General features: G+C 38.7%; 1 protein-coding gene across 1 annotated transcript in view; it reads right to left on the reverse strand.

Annotated features, from left to right (window-relative positions):
- LOC140241788 (SH3 domain-binding protein 2-like) overlaps positions 1–21642 on the reverse strand; it is a 50929-nt gene that overhangs the window by 1957 nt on the left and 27330 nt on the right. Inside the window, exons 3-12 of the mRNA XM_072321538.1 lie at positions 20894–21008; positions 14121–14182; positions 13467–13702; positions 12567–12647; positions 6462–6702; positions 5771–5828; positions 4802–4903; positions 2593–2678; positions 1570–1633; positions 281–343 (exon numbers count right to left, since the gene is read on the reverse strand). Of these exons, the coding sequence (XP_072177639.1) occupies positions 281–343; positions 1570–1633; positions 2593–2678; positions 4802–4903; positions 5771–5828; positions 6462–6702; positions 12567–12647; positions 13467–13702; positions 14121–14182; positions 20894–21008 (1108 nt within the window). The remainder of the gene's footprint in view (positions 1–280; positions 344–1569; positions 1634–2592; positions 2679–4801; positions 4904–5770; positions 5829–6461; positions 6703–12566; positions 12648–13466; positions 13703–14120; positions 14183–20893; positions 21009–21642) is intronic.

Raw genomic sequence — 21642 nt, forward strand, 5'->3', positions numbered from 1 at the left:
TGTTGACAACACTTAAAGATTCATTAAGCCTCATACCCTCCAAAGGACTAGGCAAGGAAAATGTAGAGTGCTTTGCCTGGGGGCACAACTGCTGCAGCTAGGGATTTGAACCACAGACCTTGGATTCACAGTCCACTGTTTTATCCACTGGGCCAGAGCATCTCCTCACGGTTGGTTTTCACTTAACCCATTGCCCACAGAAACCTGGTCACTCCTGTACAAAGTGTCATGGGGGATTCAGAATTTGGCAGGGGAAAGGGTTAAGACTCTGTTCCATTACCTGATCCTGGAAGATCTTGTAGTGTTTGCATCTTGTGTTCTGACTGTCCCATACCATCAGCACCTGAAACGACATTATGACATGCTTCAGTGTTAGGACATTATCAGCCTTCAATCTCACTGACCCTTGAGAAGTACCAAACAGCATGAAGTGTAGCAGTTCAAAAAAAGATTAGTGAAGACAAACTGTACACACTATGAACTCTATATACGTAGGGTGAGAATGAGAAGGGCGGTAAGTTGCCACAAAACCCATAGTGTTTGAGATGAGACAACTTAACGCCCTTTTCATTCTCAACTGACGTATACTATATATTTCTGTATGTCTTGCAGCAGGGGGGTAGCTCTAAAAACATACAGACATACATTTTTTTTTTTTTTTAATCAGATACTTAAAGGACAAGTCATATTTTGGCATAAAAATGTGAAAATTGCCCATATAACACAGGGTAAACAAATTTCAGATAAACATGTTTTCATTTACAAAACATATACTTTCTTACTATATACATGGAAACATAAACTGAAAATAATAAAACATAATAGTGGGCAGCTCTAGTTTTGTAGGCCAACTGACATCTACAAATGGATCAATGTGGCAAAACATAAAAGTGCACAAGTTTAATACAAGTTTAATATGCATCATTTCCAAAGTCTTAAATACTACATGTACTTGAAAAGCAATAAAACTGATTTCTCATTCTATCTCTTTGATTTTTAATAACAACTTTAACCGCACGCGAAATTGCCTTACATATTACAATTCACAAAATATTATGTTCTGGAAATATAGGGTGTACCGATATACAGTATTCCACCAGAAATTGTCAAAAATTGATTATGCACTGGTGATCACATATGTTCTCTATTTTGCATTGAGTGCTACAGCAAAGACTAACAAACTTAATAAATTGAAATCGCTAAGAGATGAAGTATATAAAGCATTATTGCAGATTTCAGTGTTATGTGTACAATTTTCATTTTCTCCTCGTGTATTTGTTTTGTTGTTGTTATTTGTTTTATTGGGGGAGGGGGATGCTAGGGTTGCTGACAAGAAGTTTTTTTTGCCTACAGTGTATGTCAAAATTTTGCCTCATTCCCAAGATACACAAAAACCCACAAAAATCATATTTTCCTTGTACAGCAGGGAAATGGTTCCATAATTACTCGATGCACATTGAGAGTTAAAGGATCACATTTTTTACCAATTCCCACTAAATCTATTGACCAGAGAGACCACAGCAATGTCAAACCTCTATATAAAAGAAAATAAGAGCAGAATACACCAACCTGCCCTTGCTCCGACCCAAGGCGAATGAGGTACATTCCATCCATGCGGTATTTACGAAGAAGACTAGAAGACAAAAGGGGACATGGGACCATAAAACACTATCGGTGAATATGGAATTCAGAAATAGAAAGCAGGTAGTACTGAAATATATAGCAAGCAAAAAATATTGGCATGCTTTTACTTTCATGCTAGTTTCTGGTTGTGCGAAATGTGCAAAAATTTCAACAGTGCGAAAATTTCCACTTTTACAGTAAATCATTTTACTGATGAACAGATGTGACAAAAAGCCAAAGACTAACATAGTTATGCTACAATCAAGTTAATTACAAAGTAGATTGCAACATACTTTAAGAATATTACAGCTCATCAGCAAACATTTGACAAATTAGACAATAAGAAAGATCGTGATCACTTATTTTGAATATCACAAAATTTGAATAAGTTTCTAATGAAAATCTGACAAGTTTAAGACAGTATAACAATTACAGGTAATATTACAGGTATACATACAATGTCTATCAGCAACAGCAACAATTATGTGAAATACAAATATTAAAGTACAAAGTTTCCTTTACAATTCATTTGCATTGCCATTCACAGATTTGAGGTGCAGGCATGGTTTGAGTAGTGTCAAATGATATACTCTTACCATAGTTACAATGAAGACTCTTATGACACACCATGCCCTGTGATCAGATGGGCCTCAAAATTATGTCTGTATGTGTATCAAACTGTGTACAATATATCACTGCTACATGACATGAAATGATGTTAATCTTTAAAATTTGATCACTTTCCATCCATTTTATGTCTGATTTTCAGGAAACTTCTGCTAGTCTATATGTCTGATTTACATATAGAAACTTCGGTCAATTCCGACAATGAATTGCATTTTGCTTTATAGAGCACAGCACCACTCAAGCATGCATCAGTGATTCTACTGTTCAACCATGAGACTGCAATGTCTCCTATCAGAAATCTAAAATAAAACCACACACACAAGAAAGAAAAAGCAAACATACCTTTCGGTGTACGCCTTGTCTGAGGACTGGATATCGGCTGCATCCGGTAGGAGAGGAACCGGTACAGGAGGGCTCTGTGGCTTGGGCTGGGGGCGGAAGGACAGAATCTATAATGGTAACTTTTAATGCAGTGGCGAACATGAGAGCTTGACAGAGTTGAACAGAAATTATATTCTTTGTATACTTTTAAATCAATCGGGACTGTGGAATAATGAAATAAGATGAATGGTGCAGAAACTTGCCCCTACTAAGATCTGATTTGTTTATATCTTCCAGGGAATTTGGTTTAAAAAAAAAAATAAAAAAGATAATGGATTAAGCACAGCACTGTTGTTGACAGGCTTGGTGACTGCATACTGGTCATTATATCCTATATATTGACATTATATGGATTGTGTCCTGAGATGTGCATTAAACATGACGATGATTCCATTTGACAATTTATTTCTCTGTCATGAGAGGTGTGCCTTTGCTATACACTGCAGTTATTGGTAATTGATATTATTAAACAAGAGGAGTTTTTCATATTAGACAAACTCTGTCTCATACTCCTCCCCCACCCCCCACCCCCCCCCCCCAAAAAAAAAAAAAACAAGAGACCCGCGGGTCTAGCGCTCACCTGAGTATCGCAAGTTCACCTTTCACGTAGTCACTAATCTAAATTATTCACAGCTCTACTAAAATTTGACCAGGCATTCTCAAGTAGAAGATGAAAATGTACAATAAGGGCCCAAATTTTTTAAGATTCCTTAATTTGGGGGGATTGGGGCCCCCTGGGGCCCTCTGGGTATGGCATGGTGCCCATTTTGATAAATTGAGATCCTGACCCCCTAGGGATGCTACCTGCCAAGTTTGACGAAAATCAATCATGAGGTTTTCAGGAAGAAGATGAAAATGTACAATTCAGGCCCCCATTTGGACTTTCCCACCCCCCCCCCCCCACCCCCAAGAGGGGCACCCCTGGATCTGCTATGAACAAACTTGAAACTACAGTCATTAATGTACTCACTCATAGTATTATCTTAGCTCTATAACTTCTGATTCTAGAGAAGATTTTTAAAGATTCCTTCATTTTGGGGGGTTTGGGCCCCCCTGAGGACCCCCTGGGTGGGGCATGGTGCCCATTTTAACAAATTGAGATCCTAACCCCCTAGGGATGCTACCTGCCAAGTTTGGTGAAAATGGGTCAAGGGGTTCTCAAGAAGAAGATGAAAATGTACAATTTACCGTAGGCCCCATTAGGACCCCTCCCCACCCCCCCCCCCCCCTCCCCTGGGTCCAAAGGGGGGCACCCCTGATTCTGCCATGAACAAACTTGAAACTACAGTCATCAATGTACTAACTCATAGTATTAACTTAGCTCTATCACTTCTGGTTCTAGAGAAGAAGATTTTTACAGATTCCTTAATTTTTGGGGGTTTGGGCCCCCCTGGGGGCCCCCTGGGTGGGGCATGGTGCCCATTTTAACAAATTGAGTTCCTAATTCCCTAGGGATGCTACCTGCCAAGTTTGATGAAAATCGGTCTTGGGGTTTTCAAGAAGAAGATGAAAATGTAAAAAGTTTACGCACGACGGACGACGCACGACGCACGACGGACGCCGGACAAAGGGCGATCGCAATAGCTCACTTGAGCCTTTGGCTCAGGTGAGCTAAAAATTATATGACTCAAAGCACTTTGATTTAATGTTCAACATGTGCCCAAATAAATTTGATTGATCAATTGACAATTACTCAAAGACACAACAGTTCACGAACAGTAATCAATGATAAACACTACAGGACAGCATGCTACTCACACATATTATAATATATATATATACATACATACATACACATATGCATGGCTATTTCTCTCAAGAGTCTTGGGGTATGGTACATTATGCAAATGGGTAAAAAAAAAAAAGAAGCTAATTCTCACAAGATCCATACATTTTCTGTATCCATGCATTTACTCTTAGATTAACATGCATTATGGGCACTGTTCTCTACACAACACATTCATACTTCAATGAATCTCACTCTCATATCCTGGTTTAACAGCTAGAGGACTCTTGAGTAAAGAACTAACACATTTTCTTTGTCAGGTATCATGCTACCTCTTGCATCTCTTATTTATCCTTTTTGACATGCGAGATGAACTTAAGACAAAAAAAAAAATATGCAAATTAAATCATATAAGAGCGAGAAAAATGAGAAACTTCCCATTACCTTGGTGACAGGCGGCTTGGCAGCAATTTTTGGTTTTGGTCTGGTGGCAGGCTTGTTGGCGTCAGATGGCTTGGCGGTTACCAAAGGCTTGATGGGCACCTGCTAAAAATTGGGAAGGGGGAGGGGGGACAGGTAAGGGGTTAACTGGAGTTGGAAGCTATTATGAGGTGCCGGCCTCCACAGATTGTTCAGCCTCATTCCTAGTCAGTCCACTACAACAACTTCACACACATAAACAAATTTAGTGATATACATAGCTATTGCTATGCAAAGTTATATAACATGTAAATGAAAACAGCATTACATATAGGCAGGGCTCGACACTAACGGTGGCCCGGTGGCCCGGGGCCACCAAAAACGCACATCGGGCCACTAAAATTTCAGAAATGAAGACTTTGGTGGCCTGATCGAGCCACCAAAAAAGGACGGATGTTTGCCTTTGGGCCACCAAAAATAAAAGTTAGTGTGGAGCCCTGATATAGGTATGTGAAAAGTCATACAATCAATGTAGGATGGTAATCAGACAAGTCTTAATGTAATTATGATACTCTCACTGCTAAATAAGGCTCTCATAAACCCATGCATGAAGCATGAATGCCTCTAACACATTGAGGACAAACTGATTTTGCTACAACAAGCATTTCCCATAGACACTTGCCCGAGTATACTCGGGACTCATTCTCAACGGGTTAACATCATCACACGAGTGATATGTTTCTCTTTCCAACCACATTAACAAAGGCAGTTTATATCAACTCCACAGTTAATATTCAGTCCATGGACTAAAACAAGCACAAAACAGGCTCACCTGTCACATTCAGCATGTCAGATCACATTCATTACTGGATGTCTGTTTGAGTTCACTATCTGTCACATACATTTATGCAGATGAATGTTGCATACCCCATGGACTAAATCTAAACTACCTTCGTAAATGTCGGCCTATATAAGTATAATATTTACCTCAGCAGGCAGGTGGGGTCTCTCAGTGATATTCTTTCTGAAGCTCTTGCCTTCTGGTCCTCTTCTGCTGACAATACAGATTTCCACAAAGAGACATTGATGGGTAATAAATACATCAAATATGAACTCATACATAAAACTGACTTTAAATGCATCTACATTGTATACATGTATGTGTACTTATTATCCTTTTGAGTACAATGACATCACGAGCCCGACTATCAATGGAACAAATGCAAAAACACAACTGTTAGAATACAACTCACAAGGCCATATTCAGAAGAGGCACTCTTGTACTCTGTTAGATTACTAGGAGTGAGGGATTTAAGACCGTAATCATCCTGTCAGGGACACAGAGAATTGAACTAAAAATAAAAAGGCCTTAACATTTCAGATCCTCCAAGGTCTATTGGACATAAAGTCACAGAAAAAATGTTGTCCCTACACAAGTTTTGCATACCAAAAGGGTATATTTAAATGCTCCTCTGACTATTGGTTACAGTTATACATGTAATGCGATGATAAGAATTAATCCAAACAGATCTAGGGAGGCTTCTGCTGAAAAAGAAGCACAGGCTGTGGAACGTTCTTCAGGGTTGGGGGGGGGGGGAGGGGGTCAAGGCTTAAAAGAATAAGGTCGAATAATGTCATACTAAGATCACAGACGGCAAAAGAAAAGGAAGAATCTGACACACACCTTAAACCCGGTTTGTCATCATCCACGCTTTCATCGATTGACGCTTGCCTCGTCATTATCCTCTTGTTCACAGACTTCGGCGGGACGTCGCGGGGACGCGCTCGATTCTCAAAGGCCTGATGCAGACCTTTGCTCAGCATTAGCAGCGGCTCCGGAGCTGTGAAAGGGGGAGGAGGCAGAGGTCGCCCCATCTGCGGTGACGAGCACTCTGGCTCAGGGGTGACGTAGTCCTCATCGAAATCTGCCGTGACAATGCAAAATAATGGCACATCATTCCTATTCTTCACTAAACAGGAATACCTATTCCAAATACACATGCTTGAGCATCATACTGTAAAAGTGGATATTTTCGTGCAACTATTATTTCGCGCTCAGCCGGGTAAGAAGAGTTTTTAATTCCGCGTAATCAAGACATCAACTGTAGGAGCATATGGCAAGCAAAGATACTTGCATGCTTTTATTTTCGCGCTAGTTTCAACACCGTGAAAATGTCCACTTCTACAGCAAGTAAATGGAGTTTCATTTTGACTCATTTACAAGAAGCTCCTGAGAGACAGTTGACTTCTGTGAGAAAGAATCGTCCCGCTCACAACAGAGTCATAGTCCCATTGCTTGCAAAAGTGTGTGGCCACTTTTTGAATTTGATACCACATCAAACTATTGCATGCATGACCTCTTCAAAAGGAAAAATAGAAAATAGGGTGCCTGTTAAGGCAAAATTATCATCCACACTGAAATGATAAGGTGCATGTACATGTAAGATCCTGGGCATTCACTTTTTCTTTATCGAAATGGATGATGCAGCCACTTTCATTATTTAAAAGGACAACAACTGAAGTGCAGTGGCACCATGATTTTGACTTGCATGAACTGCAGTTGCTGTTTTCAAAGATGATCAGACATGATTATTATTATTATTTTTTATTTAACTTTTTTTTTTTTTTCAAAACTACAAAATCAATTTCCACACAAAATTGAATCCTAGATTTAAGATACATTTTTTTTTCTTTCCAATGCCATGCAAGCATACAAACAATTTTCAATTCAATTTCAATTTTCAATTTTCAATTTTCACCTGTAAGGACAAGTCTACGTAGAACTGAGATAACAAGATGCAGCAACCATTGTTTGTTTCATTAGTAAAACTGAATTTTACTATAATGGGATGATATCATGGCAACATTTCCCAGACCAGAGTTTGCTTAAACGGCCATTTTTTTTTTTCATCAAATATCTCCAACAAATAAAAACTCATTTCAAAAGCAACATGTGTGAAGGAATGTCAAACAGTGGTATATGTTTTACTGGCAACAAGTGTGCTAGGATATGTAGGCCCTTAGGTTAAACTTGATGTAATTTTAAACTCATGACTACATTTCTGAACTCTCGACCTGGAAAACTGTTCTATCAGGTACATGTGACTCCGGTCTGATTACTGGTATGTGGCGGCAGGCTTTCTGAGATTCAAGACGCGTATGGTAATTTCTCTTTCCACACCTACATTATCAAAAGGTTGAGTCATGTGAACAGAAAACATACATCTGGCCTTACAATGAAAAAAAAAAAAGAGCAAATGATCTATCTCTTTAAGCATAAATATGTGTGCTAAAACAATTTCTGAAGTGAGAAAATGAGATATTGATTTTGGCTGTGCTAGTGGAATGAGCTTCAAGTTGATAGCATATGGCTGGTGAATACATACATGAAAAAAAAAAATGAACAAACCGTGTGCCTTGTCATGAAGAATTTACTTTAACATTGAGTGCCGCATTGATTACAAGTAATGATGTACGAGAAACAGTGCAGTAATTTTTAAAGGAAAATCTTAACAAAAAGAATAGGAAATATATAGGTTAGATATCAGTAAAGCATCAATCAGGGCATTGTTAAAAACAAATTCCCCAATGTAGCAATCTTGGTCATGTGGCATCACTGTCATGGAATTTCTTCTTTACCTTCTAGAATTTGGAAAATGAATTTACTCGTACAAAGTGTACCCTTCTCTATGTGAGTTAGAACAAAGTTTGCATCCTGTGTGCTTTTATCAGTGCATGGAGGCTATAGTGAACAAGAAAATTGACAGGTTTCCAAATGAGTTACAATCTGCATAACAAACAAATAAAGAGTTTGGTGGAAGAGAAATCACTGTCATGTGGCCAAGACAGCTTTATCTCCTAGTTTTGAGAAGAAACAAGATAAAGTCTATTGACTTTAGCTTTTATGAAAGACACAAATGGTCACCGAGTTTGTTAAAGGGACATTCCAGATGATTTTCATAATTTCACATCATGTAGTACATAAATCGACAACTCCATGTATAGATCTCTGGAATTTATCGTGGTTCTTGAGCAGAGAAACAATACTTTGAAAAACCTTAAACAAATTACACTGAACAAGGATGATGACATAGGAGGTTCACATATTTCAGAAATGTAGCAGTGTAATTCCATTACAATACTGTTTGCTTGCGAGTTCACCTGTGTATAATCTATGCATGCCTTCTTCTTTTGTTCTGCTTCCTGGAGCCCCAACTCATGCATTCTTATGGTGACTCTGCCATGTCATCATCCTTGTTCATTGCAATTTGTTCTAAATTTTGAAAATATTCTTATTCTTCATCCCAATCATCACAAATTCTGAAACCCTGTCCTCAGTTTAACCAATTTATAGTTGTTCAAATGTAAAAATCTGAAAATCATCCGGAGGTCTCCTTTAATGAAAATCAGTCGGAGTTTCCTGAAAATTTAATTGCTGCACTGGAGTTTCATTGCATGCTTTTCTTGGCGTGGCTTAAATTTTTGCGTAAGCTAAATTGGACTCTTTGATCAGCCTCTATTTTTGCAAAGTCAAATCATACACAGATCATCTAGGCATGAGATCTACACCATAATGAGGTCTGTTGAAGTACTAGCTTAAGTTGTAAATGCAATTCATTACAACACTTTATGTCATGGTAAGGACCATTAGTACACATTGTGTGGATCAAGTAGGCAGACAAATACATCAGAGTCTCTGGCAATTATTACAAAGAAGATGAAAAAGTGAAGAGGTGCCCAAAGAACCAAGAGAATGAGAGGGAGGAGGCTGTCACTATAGTCCTTACAATGGTGTAGGAGTGGAGCATTTATTAGAAGCTTTCTCTAAGAGTGGAAAGAAAATGATGTGTTCTCTTTCTAACATCCTTGCAGAGGTTTTCTCAAACAATAGCATCTTGGCCCTTTCGAGAGCACAGAAAATTTGTAAGCGATGCTCTTGTGTGGTGATTAAAACCACGCATGAAAGAAATAATTGATGAGTAATTGCCTTTCTCATGTTTCTAAAGCTTGTATTATAAATGCTATCAGCTGACTTCAACAAAGGGCTTTCATTATACCAGTAACAAAATTGTCAAGAGCAACACTGGATAGTACAACTGAGAGAAACATTCCTCTCAAGTGCATTATTCAAATCTACAGAAGTTATAGACATCACCTAAAGTATCTTGTGGTACCATACGTATCAAACTGCACAGAGCAGAAAACACATCACTGAACAAGACGAAATGAAAACAATACGACTCGCAGGCATAAATACATCATTCTTTCTGCTCAATAAAAGCATCTCGAATGTAATTGAATGGGAAAAAAAAATCACAGGCAGGCAACAGCATGACATCCTCACTACACACAATCTGAGCAACAAACAAAAGAAAACCACGCATCTACTTGTCAATATCAAATTATTAAGATGAAAGTGAAGAACACATGTGAGTGTGACTTGGTCTACTCTAAAGCATTGCAATGAACAATTAATTCTTTTAAAAAAATAATCTCAAATGTTTGTAAGACACTTCCATAACATTCTCAGTACAAACAAATACATGCTGATAGAGACTTTGGAAAACATACACCACAAAGACCCGAAACATTCCAACATATTGTTACAGTGAGATAACTGAAGGAAAGAATAAGTAAAATGTTACAGTGAGATTACCACAAGAAAGAATGAGTATATTTCACAATGACATGTCTGCAATATCACAGTGACTCTTACATTGCATGCTACCTGTCTGTTTTTGGAAGCCAATTCGATTTGGCTATTAATCATCACAGAATGTTTATAGACAATAAACAATCTTGCATTTTTTACACAAGATTCTTCGTTTATGAACCAAATAAATTCCTACCCTTTAGTCTCATTTGTTCACACTTTCTTTCACATCTTTCTTTTCATCAATCTTTATTGTACTTGGGTGGAATAGAGATGGGAAATTTGCAGGCTCAAAATTCAATAGCTTGACTTTCAACAAACCTAGGTAGCCCAGCATGCTCAAGTTTGTGTGATGCTTCTTCAGATTTTTTTTTGTTGTTGTCAATATGTTTTGAATTCATTGCATTTTGTGATTTTCAAAATCTGTGGAATAAAATAGAAATGATGATGATAATACTATAATGACAAAAATGATAGCCATAAATCATGATTATAATGATGGTATTGATAATACCAATAATCACATTAATGATGTTAATATGAAAAATAATAATACCAGGTAGTTAAGATATCAACAACAGACATAAAGATAAAAACATTACAAAGAGTACTCGTTCACTTGGTTGCAGACATTTTCACATGATTGTTATGGAGAGTAAAGAATTATTTAAGCAATCTCACAGCAAACATTAAAACAGGGAAATCGCCCGATGCTGTTGATGGAGATGAAGGCTACTCGTAATCATGCCATATTAATCACAACTATGATGATGAAGAAGCTTGTGATGATCGGATGATTGATACAAAGTCAGAAAAGGATGCTTCATTTGTGCTCTCATCAAGATTTCAACAAACCGAGTGCCAGATAATCGTCGGTGGCTGCATGCGTCTCCGGAGTGGTCGCCAGGGGCGCAACGTCACTCCGACACTCACTGGTGAGGGTCATGGGTTCGGGAAACCGCGGCCTACTGCTGGGCGAGCCAGGTGCATTCCTCGCCGAGTGCGACCTCACGGACCCTGATGACGAAGACGAGTTTGACGTCGATGATGATGATGATGACATTGATGATGATGAAGCGGAGAGGGCACCTTCAGATTGCTGCTGCATGACAGGGTCCAAATGCACCCTAACTCCAGATGCTACGGGTGTACATTATAGTTACAATCACAACAGGGTTTACGTTGACGGTGCTACTCTTTGTCGCCAGCTTACGACATCTTCATACTGCTATAGATCAAAATTGCAGTAATGTTCTCTTGGGCGTGTTGTGACACAGAGTTATGAACAGAATGTCCTATGTCTAAAGACAATGTACAGTTAAAAGGATTCTGTTTTGCTTGCATATCCTACCATGTGCACTGGGAAAGCTTCTTGATTTCTTTGCAAATATCTTCATGAGCTACATACCCTCCTGATAGAAACAAAATTCAGAAGGGCTACATATCAGGAAGTAAGACGCAATAAAGAGTTCCGTCCATTCGACGTCCAAGCTTTATGTTGTATGAAGTGATCTTATTTAACGTAACTATGTATGCATCTAGATCTTGGCAATAAGCAAGGATACTTGCCTCTTTAGTTGTACTAATTGCAACCCTTTGATACTTTCAAACTGTTACTTACAACTACTCTCGTACTCCAGACAAGTCATACCTGCCAGCTGTGGTTAGTAAGCACTACTCAAACTTGGAATGAACCTGTATGCAAGTCCTGACTATCTCTGTGAAATTCTTGTGCAAGTATCGTATGAGTGTACGTTGAGCAAAAATCATAACTTTACAATACAAGTTACCCGTTGGTTGTACAGGTTAACTCGAGCAGGGTGCGAATGGCAACAAACTGCATACAACTTGTATCAACCATCATACAACTTGTGCAAAACCATTTCTCTCAGTCACATTTGTGGTTTTGAAGTGATGCGATAGTTCATGTGTATTTCTTTGTACTGCAATTTGTGCAGATATGCCTGCAACTACGTGAAGTGCAATGAGAGTTCTGCTGGAGTTGTAAATACCCTGAACCACACTTCACAGCAATTTTGATACCGTGGTCATCGCTACCATTGCCATAGAGAGGGGGATAGAAAATAAATTCAAGGCCATACGATGTAAGAGGTTACACAAGAGACCCTTTCTTACCCTCTTCCATGGGGTCTGGGGGACATCTGGAGGGGACGGGTCGGGAGCTGGCTCCGCCCGACGGTCTCCTCAGACCAGCAGCTAGGGGACGGGTGGAAAAGAAAATATAGAATTGAGACGAAGAAACACTACAGATGGAGACATGCAGAAAACAAGGAGGTGATCAAATCAAGAAAAATGAACTTGAGAAAAAAAAAGACAGACATGTACAGCGAGAGACAAAGACAGACAGGTGGAGACATCACAAGACAACAAAAGACAGAAAACAGCAGGAGAGAACAGGAAGAGATGAAAACATGTGACACAAAATGTATCAAGATGACATTGAGGTTTACCAAGAACAGAAAAGATGTAATTTGCTGGGACACAGTCTATGGAAAGAGAAAAACAGCTGTCCAATAGTCAGTGCAATTTCTCCAAATTATTAGAAATATCTTAATACACAACAGTGTCAAAAATGTTACAATTCTTATCTCTGTGTCAATTTGCTTGCCAAAGTTGACCAATGAAATGGATTCAACACATATTGATTCATCCTTGGAGGACAAAATATGCAAGAAGTCCATCTTTGAAAAAATACCTTGGTGACAAAACCAAAGCATCAGGGAAATTACGCTTTTGCTGCAGATGTGATGCTGCTCAAGTGCTGGAGTTGTTCTGTTTTAACGAGCAATTACATCAACATTTTACATTATTCGACTTTTGACAACAACAACCATACATTGGTTTTAACTAGCTCAGAAATTGCTGATTTCAAATGACAAAGATTTACATGAAGCTTCGAATCAGAGGACCTTTTTTTTTTTTCAAGAGAAGAATCCCTGTATTCATTTGACGAAGCAAAAAAAAAAAAAAAATGTCCATCTTCTACGCACATGGATGACACGAATCACATCTTACTCGAAACAAACTCGTCCACTGGCGACGGTAAGGACGGAAGCGGCCTCTTCGGATGATCTAGTGTCGTTGGGCTGGCCGTGTCGTCGTAGAGGGGCATCTCAATGTCCTCGTAGGTCTGCGGGTCTTGAGTAATGCTGCCCGACCCGGTGCTGGAGCCAGAGTGAGTCGACTCATCTTCCACCACAGTTTCCCTCACAGTGTTCTTGTTCTTCAAGTCCTGCAATATCTTCCATGACCTGTGGACAAGGGGTCAAACAATGAGACACTCAGAATCTAAAAAATAATCTTGTATTTCATTACCCTAGGGCTAAACAATATAAAACAAATAAAAATCATACAGGCCTTTACTACGAACTTTAAATCAGACATCTCCCCCCCCCAAAAAAAAAAAAAAAAAAAGATAAATAAATAAAAATAAAAGATAAAACAGAATAAAACAAACAAACAAACAAATAAAAAACAAAAAATAAGCAAACTGACATCTCCGATATAGAGTTTTATTAACAGAAAAGTTCATAGAATCACTCATGTTATAATCACTTTTGCCATGAGAAAGGCAATGAAGGTAATGACATGTCAAACCTTGTGGAGTAGCTAAAATGGACAGTTAGTGATGATGAAGCAGAAGAAACTCAAAACCAATTTATGACTTACTTTTCTCTTGCCTTCCCATGGATGGCCCGCTCCATAGCAACTTTGAAATATGCCATCCACAACTAGAAATACAAAAGAGAATATAAAAGTTTACAAAACATCAGTATTTCAACTGAAATATGCCATCCACAACTAGAAATACAAAAGAGACTATGAAAGTTCAGAAAATGTCAGTACCTCAACTGAAAACTCAAAGACTCTATGCATGGTTGACATTTATGTTAAAAGATTAATCCACAAGAGAAATATATGTGACATAAAACTTCATTTCTGACATTACCAGAGATTAAACAACTAAAATAAATTATGTGTACATAATCTTAGAACATTACCTCATTACATAATGAGAAAGTTTATTCTGTGTTGCGCTTTGGAGGTTTTGAAATGTCCAGCTCATAGACACTTACTCCATGAATTTAGAAACTATATGAAAACAGCTTCAGTCCATGTCGGGAGGTGGAAAGTAAGGTCTGTTCTGTTCTGTTTCAAGAACTCATAACATTAAAGAAAAGGGAAGAGATTTCAACTTAACAGATATATTCCCAGGCCATTTGGACTGCCCCATGCCCTGTAAATACTTCTGTAGTCCATAGATCATGTGGAAGAACTGCAAGAGTCATCATATTAACACAACCATTTTGCGTAGGGTGGTTTTACGGTTCATCCATCTTTCATTCCATGAGAGGAAACAATCAAGGTTGAACCCAATCCGGTATATCCGGCGAAAGGAGCTCCTAGATATTTCTCTGTGCTGCGGCCCCCTTTAGCACAGACACCAATGTGTGAGGGGGCTATAATTGCCTTGCAAACTTATCTTGCGTGATATTCAATAGGTCATTGAGCGGTAAGTGAAAGAGAAACAAATAATTGTGTCATTCTCCTGAGCACATTTGTTACCATCTTGTCCTGTGCTACTTGGGCTTGACATTATAAGCATTACCCTCCTTGCCAGGGGCAAGTAAAATTGCATGTCTGGCATGTGAAAATAGATGGTAATTATGACTTCTAATATGAAAATCAGATCAATTAATACGCTGGTACCATTGGGGGCAAATTCTTTGTTTCTTTAAGGCATGTAAAAATGTAAAAATTAGTGATTTAACTTGCCCCATGGGGAAGTGACATAAAAACTTACTGTCATGCCCTGGCTATAGATATCTTAAAGAATTAATGAAATATGTGTTGATGAAAGACATTGTGCTGGTGGAGAGTGTCAGACTTCAAGTGAGAAACATACGATTGCTCATTGCACAGTGTCACTGTGATATGGTATGGAGAAAATTCTGTCCAGAAACATGATCCTACTCACTTCAGAGACAACTGTGTTTACTGTATGACCTGTTATTTTTGCAAGGGTTGGATTTTTGTGAATTTCGCGAATCACATCTGACCGCAAATTTAACAACATGCAAAAATGTCACCTTGTGCTAAGGTAATAGAAGTGCTCCCAAATCTTACGAAAATGTCCGTGACCTCCTCTTTTGCAAAAAATATCTGTACGCGAAAATAAGAGTGTATACAGTATTTCTCATTGTCTGATAGATCCTCAACCTAATGTGGTACCAGAAGCAAGCACCAATAGACTAAAATGCTCTGCACAACGCCAGAGCAAACCCAGCAGTACTGTTGAATGCTTCTGTCAATCTCATATCCAGCATAGATATGGGTCACTTTTCTTTAAAAAATACATGTATTCAGACCCAGATGTCTTATTTGATGTTCATAAATTGCTAGTGTCTTCAAACCATTGTTCCGAGCAGCGACGCTACCACCAGGCTATCCCTGGTTGCCATCTTCAAACCATTGTTTACATGATCACAGGAAAAGCTTGCCAGTCAAAACCTTGTGATTCAAATGTTGTTTTTGCATTCATGCCAAATCAAATCAAAGCAAAATGCTAAGATAATGTCCCCCATTTCTCACAGCCTAGGATAGCATAAGTAAACAGATGAGAGCATCATAGGCTCTATGGGGACTACAAATATTTTCATGGTATAATCTTATTAGAGCATTTTAGTACATATGTATATACTGTATATTCCAACCGATTCTCATTCAAAAAGAAAAAAGTGAATTTCTTCCCCACAATACTCTATATAGAGTATCATTTGTATATTTAGTATACATTAAATGCCTGTTGCTAATAGCAACTACAAATTGAACCTGCCACTCCACAACTTGTTTGACAAAATGAACAAAGTATTTTCAGGAGTATGGGTCTGGAAAACATTCAGCTAGACTTTCGAGTCAGGTAATAAAATGATCAAACAGAAAACCCTGCCTACAAGTGACCTTGAATTCCTTTTGCTGTCGTAGGACGTTATTGATTTTAATATCATGCATTGCATAGAGGGGTTGTTATTTTCCTATTGTAGTTATGGGTCATTACTCATATAATATTTCATTGAAAAAGAGTTCAGTTGTGTGATAATGGACTTTTTTGTTATCAGCACCTATTCAGGGGCAGTATGAATTCAAATGTTATTTCTTTTTTTGCAATAGAAGGGGACTTTCACAATCCTTTTTCATGATCAACTGATGCACTAAAGGTTCGGTTCCAGTGATTTCTTCCATTGCAGTAAGAATGTCTGCATGTCACAAAATTTGCTTGCTTTTTCCATCTGTCGATATCATTATTTCTGGTTCTATCAGCAATTTTTGAAGTATGTTTGACTCATCCTGAGCCTCTAACTTGAGGAAAGGGATAGTATAGTATTGGTTGAGGTTGAGAATTCAGCTTTCAACTTTTTGTGAGATACTTAGAAACTACTTTATGTAATGTAAAAGAGCATACGATTCTAAGAGCAATTCAAAGTTTATTTGATAAAATATCGGTTTTGACATAGCCGAGATATCCAAAAACAAAGTAAAACAAAGCAATCATAATAAAAGGTGGGTCCCATCTTTTACTAGGATTTGCTTTGTTTTGAACATCTCAGCCATTTCAAAACCGATTTTCAGCAAATAAACTTTGAATTCCTTTTAGAATTGTATGCTCTTTCGTATTTTATAAGAGTTTTTTCATTATCTCAAAAGATTATCACCAAAAAAGGTAGAACCCTGAAGAACCATCTCAAGTGAAATTGTACCATCCCTTTAAAGTCAGAAAGAGGCCTATTCTTTTAAAGGACACTAAGAGCCAGAAGTATGCATCACAGAACAGTCATTTCAATGCCCTCAGTGGCAATGGCCACTTGCTTATTGGGTGAGCCCGAAATGAAAATTCAAAGTTGCTTTACAACTATACAAAGTTTAATTGTACAACATTAGATGTGCATCATTTGATGTGGTTTGCACGCACAGGGGTTCCTGATGTTGTTCAAAATCTGACAGGAACGACTCGGCTTTTCGGGCAGACGTGAGGGAATGCCGGAACAGACTGATACGTCATCACAGTTATCAGCGCTCCCTGGAACCAGAAGTTGGTCAGCGGCTACCCTGCACATGGTGACTTCTGGCATTAGCAAGCAGGCAGCATGCCATGACATGTGACTTAACCCGGAATCACGTTCCCCCAGATATGAAAGGGTGAGAAATTGGGGGGGGGGGGGGGAGATGGGAGGGATGGGAAATTGAAGAGGCCCTCTTCCAAGGGGGTCCAATTTTCTAGCAGAAGGGAGGAAAGGTCCCCACCCCCAACAAAAATGCGGTCGGTAAAGTCATGAACATGACTTTTACTACATCAACAAATCCAGTCTTCAAGAGTGAATCACCGTTTCATCCATACGCCACATCACACCCCTCTCAGCAGCTACTCACTAGAAAGTTGCTGTTAGTTGCACGCTGTACTTTGTATCTGCTACAGTGCACTCCCGTTATAACGAACACAGTTATAACAAAATTCCTGTTACAACGAAATAGAAATTCACGCCACAACATTACAGCTATATGTATTTTTATTGTTTATTTGTTCGGTTATGACAAGATTTTGATGCAAAAAAAAGAAAACTGCCGGTCCCGAGGATTTCGTTATAATGGGAGTCCACTGTATTATCTTGGCCCATATAATCAATATGACGACAACATTGCCCTAAGTCACAAGTGATTATGTTTCCACTGTATGTTGTTCCAAATAATGATGAGACAGCTTATGGATGAATTGGCTTTAAATATGCTGCTGACAATGTTCAAACAAGACTGCACACTGTGTTCAAACCGCTACATTATTCCTTCGTCATTTTTTTTCTAAAGTAATACAGAATACATTTATACATACAACCATGAATTTCAACATGAAAGAAATTTTTGAAGCGGTATGAAACAGGATGACAGCTTCAAACTGGTGATAAGAAATTGTTAAAACTTTGCATTTTAATCAATGCCACTGCATTGTATGATTCCTCATACATGCAGGCTATCGATACTACCATATATATCTGAATATGTTTGATGAAGTGCATTGTCTGCACAGGAAATTCCTTAGACGTCTGAAAGGGCTTGCAAATTTGTAAGTATTAAAGGCTCCCTACTTTTAAGAGCTCCAAGTGTACTGATGAGCTCATTCCCCCCTCCATTCTTCACCTGCCCTACCCCCTCCCAATCCCCTCAACCCCCCCCCCCCCCCTTGATTCTTTCATCAACTTTGTAACCAGATCATTTCCCTCCCCTGCCCCGCTGGGACGGACAGCCTTCCGCTTCCCTCTGGAACCCCCTCTGACAAATTAGTTTGGTTACGGACACAGCAGGCAAGAGTATGGGGCATCCATTTAGAAGAAAAGAAAAGAAATGAAAGAAAGAAAGGGAAAAGAAACAAGGAAATTATCCTAGAGGAAGAGCTGAGTCACCCACTGGTCCATTTGTCTCATTCCATCATTAATCACAGAATCAGAGAGAAACACGAATGAAGACAAATTGCGGACAACAACACCAACCTGACAGGATTTCATGGTACCGGTACATCTCAATTTCATTTTAATAAGAAAGGAAATCTAATGAAGAAAAAATGTGCGCAGGTCAGTGGAACACTTGTATGAGACTATGATACAGGGATGCCAAGTTCAAAAAAATTTTATGAGTGAGATATTCATGACTCGGCATCTCGGCATGCGAATATGCGCGCGAGCAAGGGTGTGGGAGGGTTTTTTCCCCCCTGTGGCCCCGAGTCCCACGGTAGGGAGCTTTTTCAATTTCATCAGCTAGGTGCATACTTAAGTGTCTATTTTTTTACTTATTTTGAAAGACAAAAGGGAAATATACCTTCATTTGCAACTATCACTTTAATCTTTTGAGCTATACTCATTATTATAGGCCCAAGTTGCAGACTTGGCCCGATGCGTGAGAAAAATGGGTGCCATGCGTGAGATCGTGAGATTGCCCCTAAATGCTTGAGTCTCACGCAGAATGCGTAAGACTTGGTAGCTCTGATGATATCATCATCTCATCTACACTATATTATGTGTATGCCTGCGGCTAATTAATCCTTGTTTGGTTAAAACATGATGACCTACATATCACTATGGGCTGTAACTTTCTTGAGTTAGATCTGACTTTCATAAAACGTCCTCAATTCTGCTTGTCTGATTTTCTTGGGTGTTTTTTTGTTGTTGTTGTTGTTGACCCATTGAAGACTAGTCCCAAGTATACTTGGGCAGGTGTCTATGGAAAATGTGTGTTATAGCAAAATCAGCCCATCCTCAGTGGGTTTATAATCCAAATTTGTATATTTATTGACTGAAAATAGCAGCCCAGAGGCTGAAATACATTCAGTTTACAATAAAAACATAAAAATTACAATACTTAACAATCAATGGGCTTTTACACTTCACAAACTGTACATGAAATTATATACATTGTGGATATTTTCTGTTCTCTAAAAACAAATTTCCTTCAGTCAATGATAAATGCCCCTTTTCAAACTTAATTTTTTTTATGCACCTGAGCCTTGCCCACCCCCCCCCCCCAAAAAAAAGGAAAAAGAAAAGGACAAATCCTGATTGCAGAAAGTGTTAGACAGAACTTTAATGTCATATATAATCCCTTTTGCAAATGTCACAGAATATTGTATGGTTAAAGAAGAATGTCCCCCACCATTGTGTATGGAATCTTAAAGTAATGCAGTAAAGGTTTTAAAATAAGAAATGAAAAACTAGCCCCACGTCACTCAAGAATATGTTCCCTTTCTATACCGAGAATAATTGTTGGAATGTCTTTTTAGTCTGAATGAATTCACTAGAAATCTGTAGTATTTATTCCCCCTCCATCATGAAGAAGTTTCCAGTTTTGTCATTCTGAGGAAAGGTCTGCATTATTTACCTCTACAATATACCAGCTTAAGAACGGAATCTAATTTTCAGGGTTGCAAAGGGGACGCGCAAACTTTAACGCTCACTCTCGATGTCACGGAATGGTCCAAGAGTGAAACAAGAGGTTGATTGGCAGTTGAGGGACAATGTTCTCACACAACTCTCACACAATGAGGCAACGTTATTTAAAGGAGTCAACCGCCTGAATGTTGTCTCATGGAGGAAACATGGAGTAGAATGTCCACATAAGTTTCTCATCAAACAGAATTCCTAACCACATCTGTTCATACATTTTTTTTTTACATGGGCTTCCCTACATTATGGTGATACTTGTCATTGTTCTCCACTGTACAATAGCTCTAATGACCTGCATGCTGTGCCCATAATGACTATCATATGAAAATATACACTTGAATGTACAGAAACATGGTATACAAATGTGGCTCCAGATAATGCTGATAGTTGATTTCTGCAACATCTCATCTCATCATAAATTTTCTAAAGCAATTGGTGCACTGTTCCCGTGCCTACCTTCATTTCTTTCTCCGAGGCGGCGTTGAAGTACCACGTTCGGGAATCTGACCGGAGCCCGATGATCTTGAATGACCACTTCCTGTCATCGGATACAGCCTCGTCCCGCATGACCCTAGGAGAGAGGTGAAAGTGATTTGAGGTTACGGATTGCTACAATGTTGGATAAGAGCATCAACCCGTTGCGGACGCATCCCGAGTATACTCCGCAAGGGTCTAGGGGAAATGCATGTTGTAGCAAAATAAGCCTGTCCTCTATGGGTTAAGTGAGCCACCAAGTTGCCAGAGGTATAATGTTTCATTTAATGTTCATCAATGAAGAACTGCTTGATAGATATTAAGATGGATAGGTAGAACTAGAAATGTCGCTACAGCGACTGGTTATACCCCCGCCAAACAACATTTCATAAGCTTTGGTCAAAAAACTGAGGAAGTAGTTAAATCCGCAAGATCTTTCCTTGATCTTCTGCCATTAATATGCCGTTACCATGGCAACGTACTTTCGGGTACTGTCGAAAAATGCGTCTTGCACATCTACAACCAAAGGCACACATCTGTACCAAGTTTCATGGAAATTGGGCAAAAACTGAGGAAGTAGTTTGCAACACAAAATTTTCCATCATTTTGGCTCATAATATGTGAGCTGTTACCATGGCAACATACTTTTTGTCACTGTCAAGAAAGGTGTCATGCTGACCTATATCCTAAGACAAACATTCAATATGAATTCCATGAGAATTGGAAGAACA

This window comes from Diadema setosum, chromosome 18, assembly GCF_964275005.1.
Source record: "Diadema setosum chromosome 18, eeDiaSeto1, whole genome shotgun sequence".
NCBI classification, from domain to species: Eukaryota; Metazoa; Echinodermata; class Echinoidea; order Diadematoida; family Diadematidae; genus Diadema; species Diadema setosum.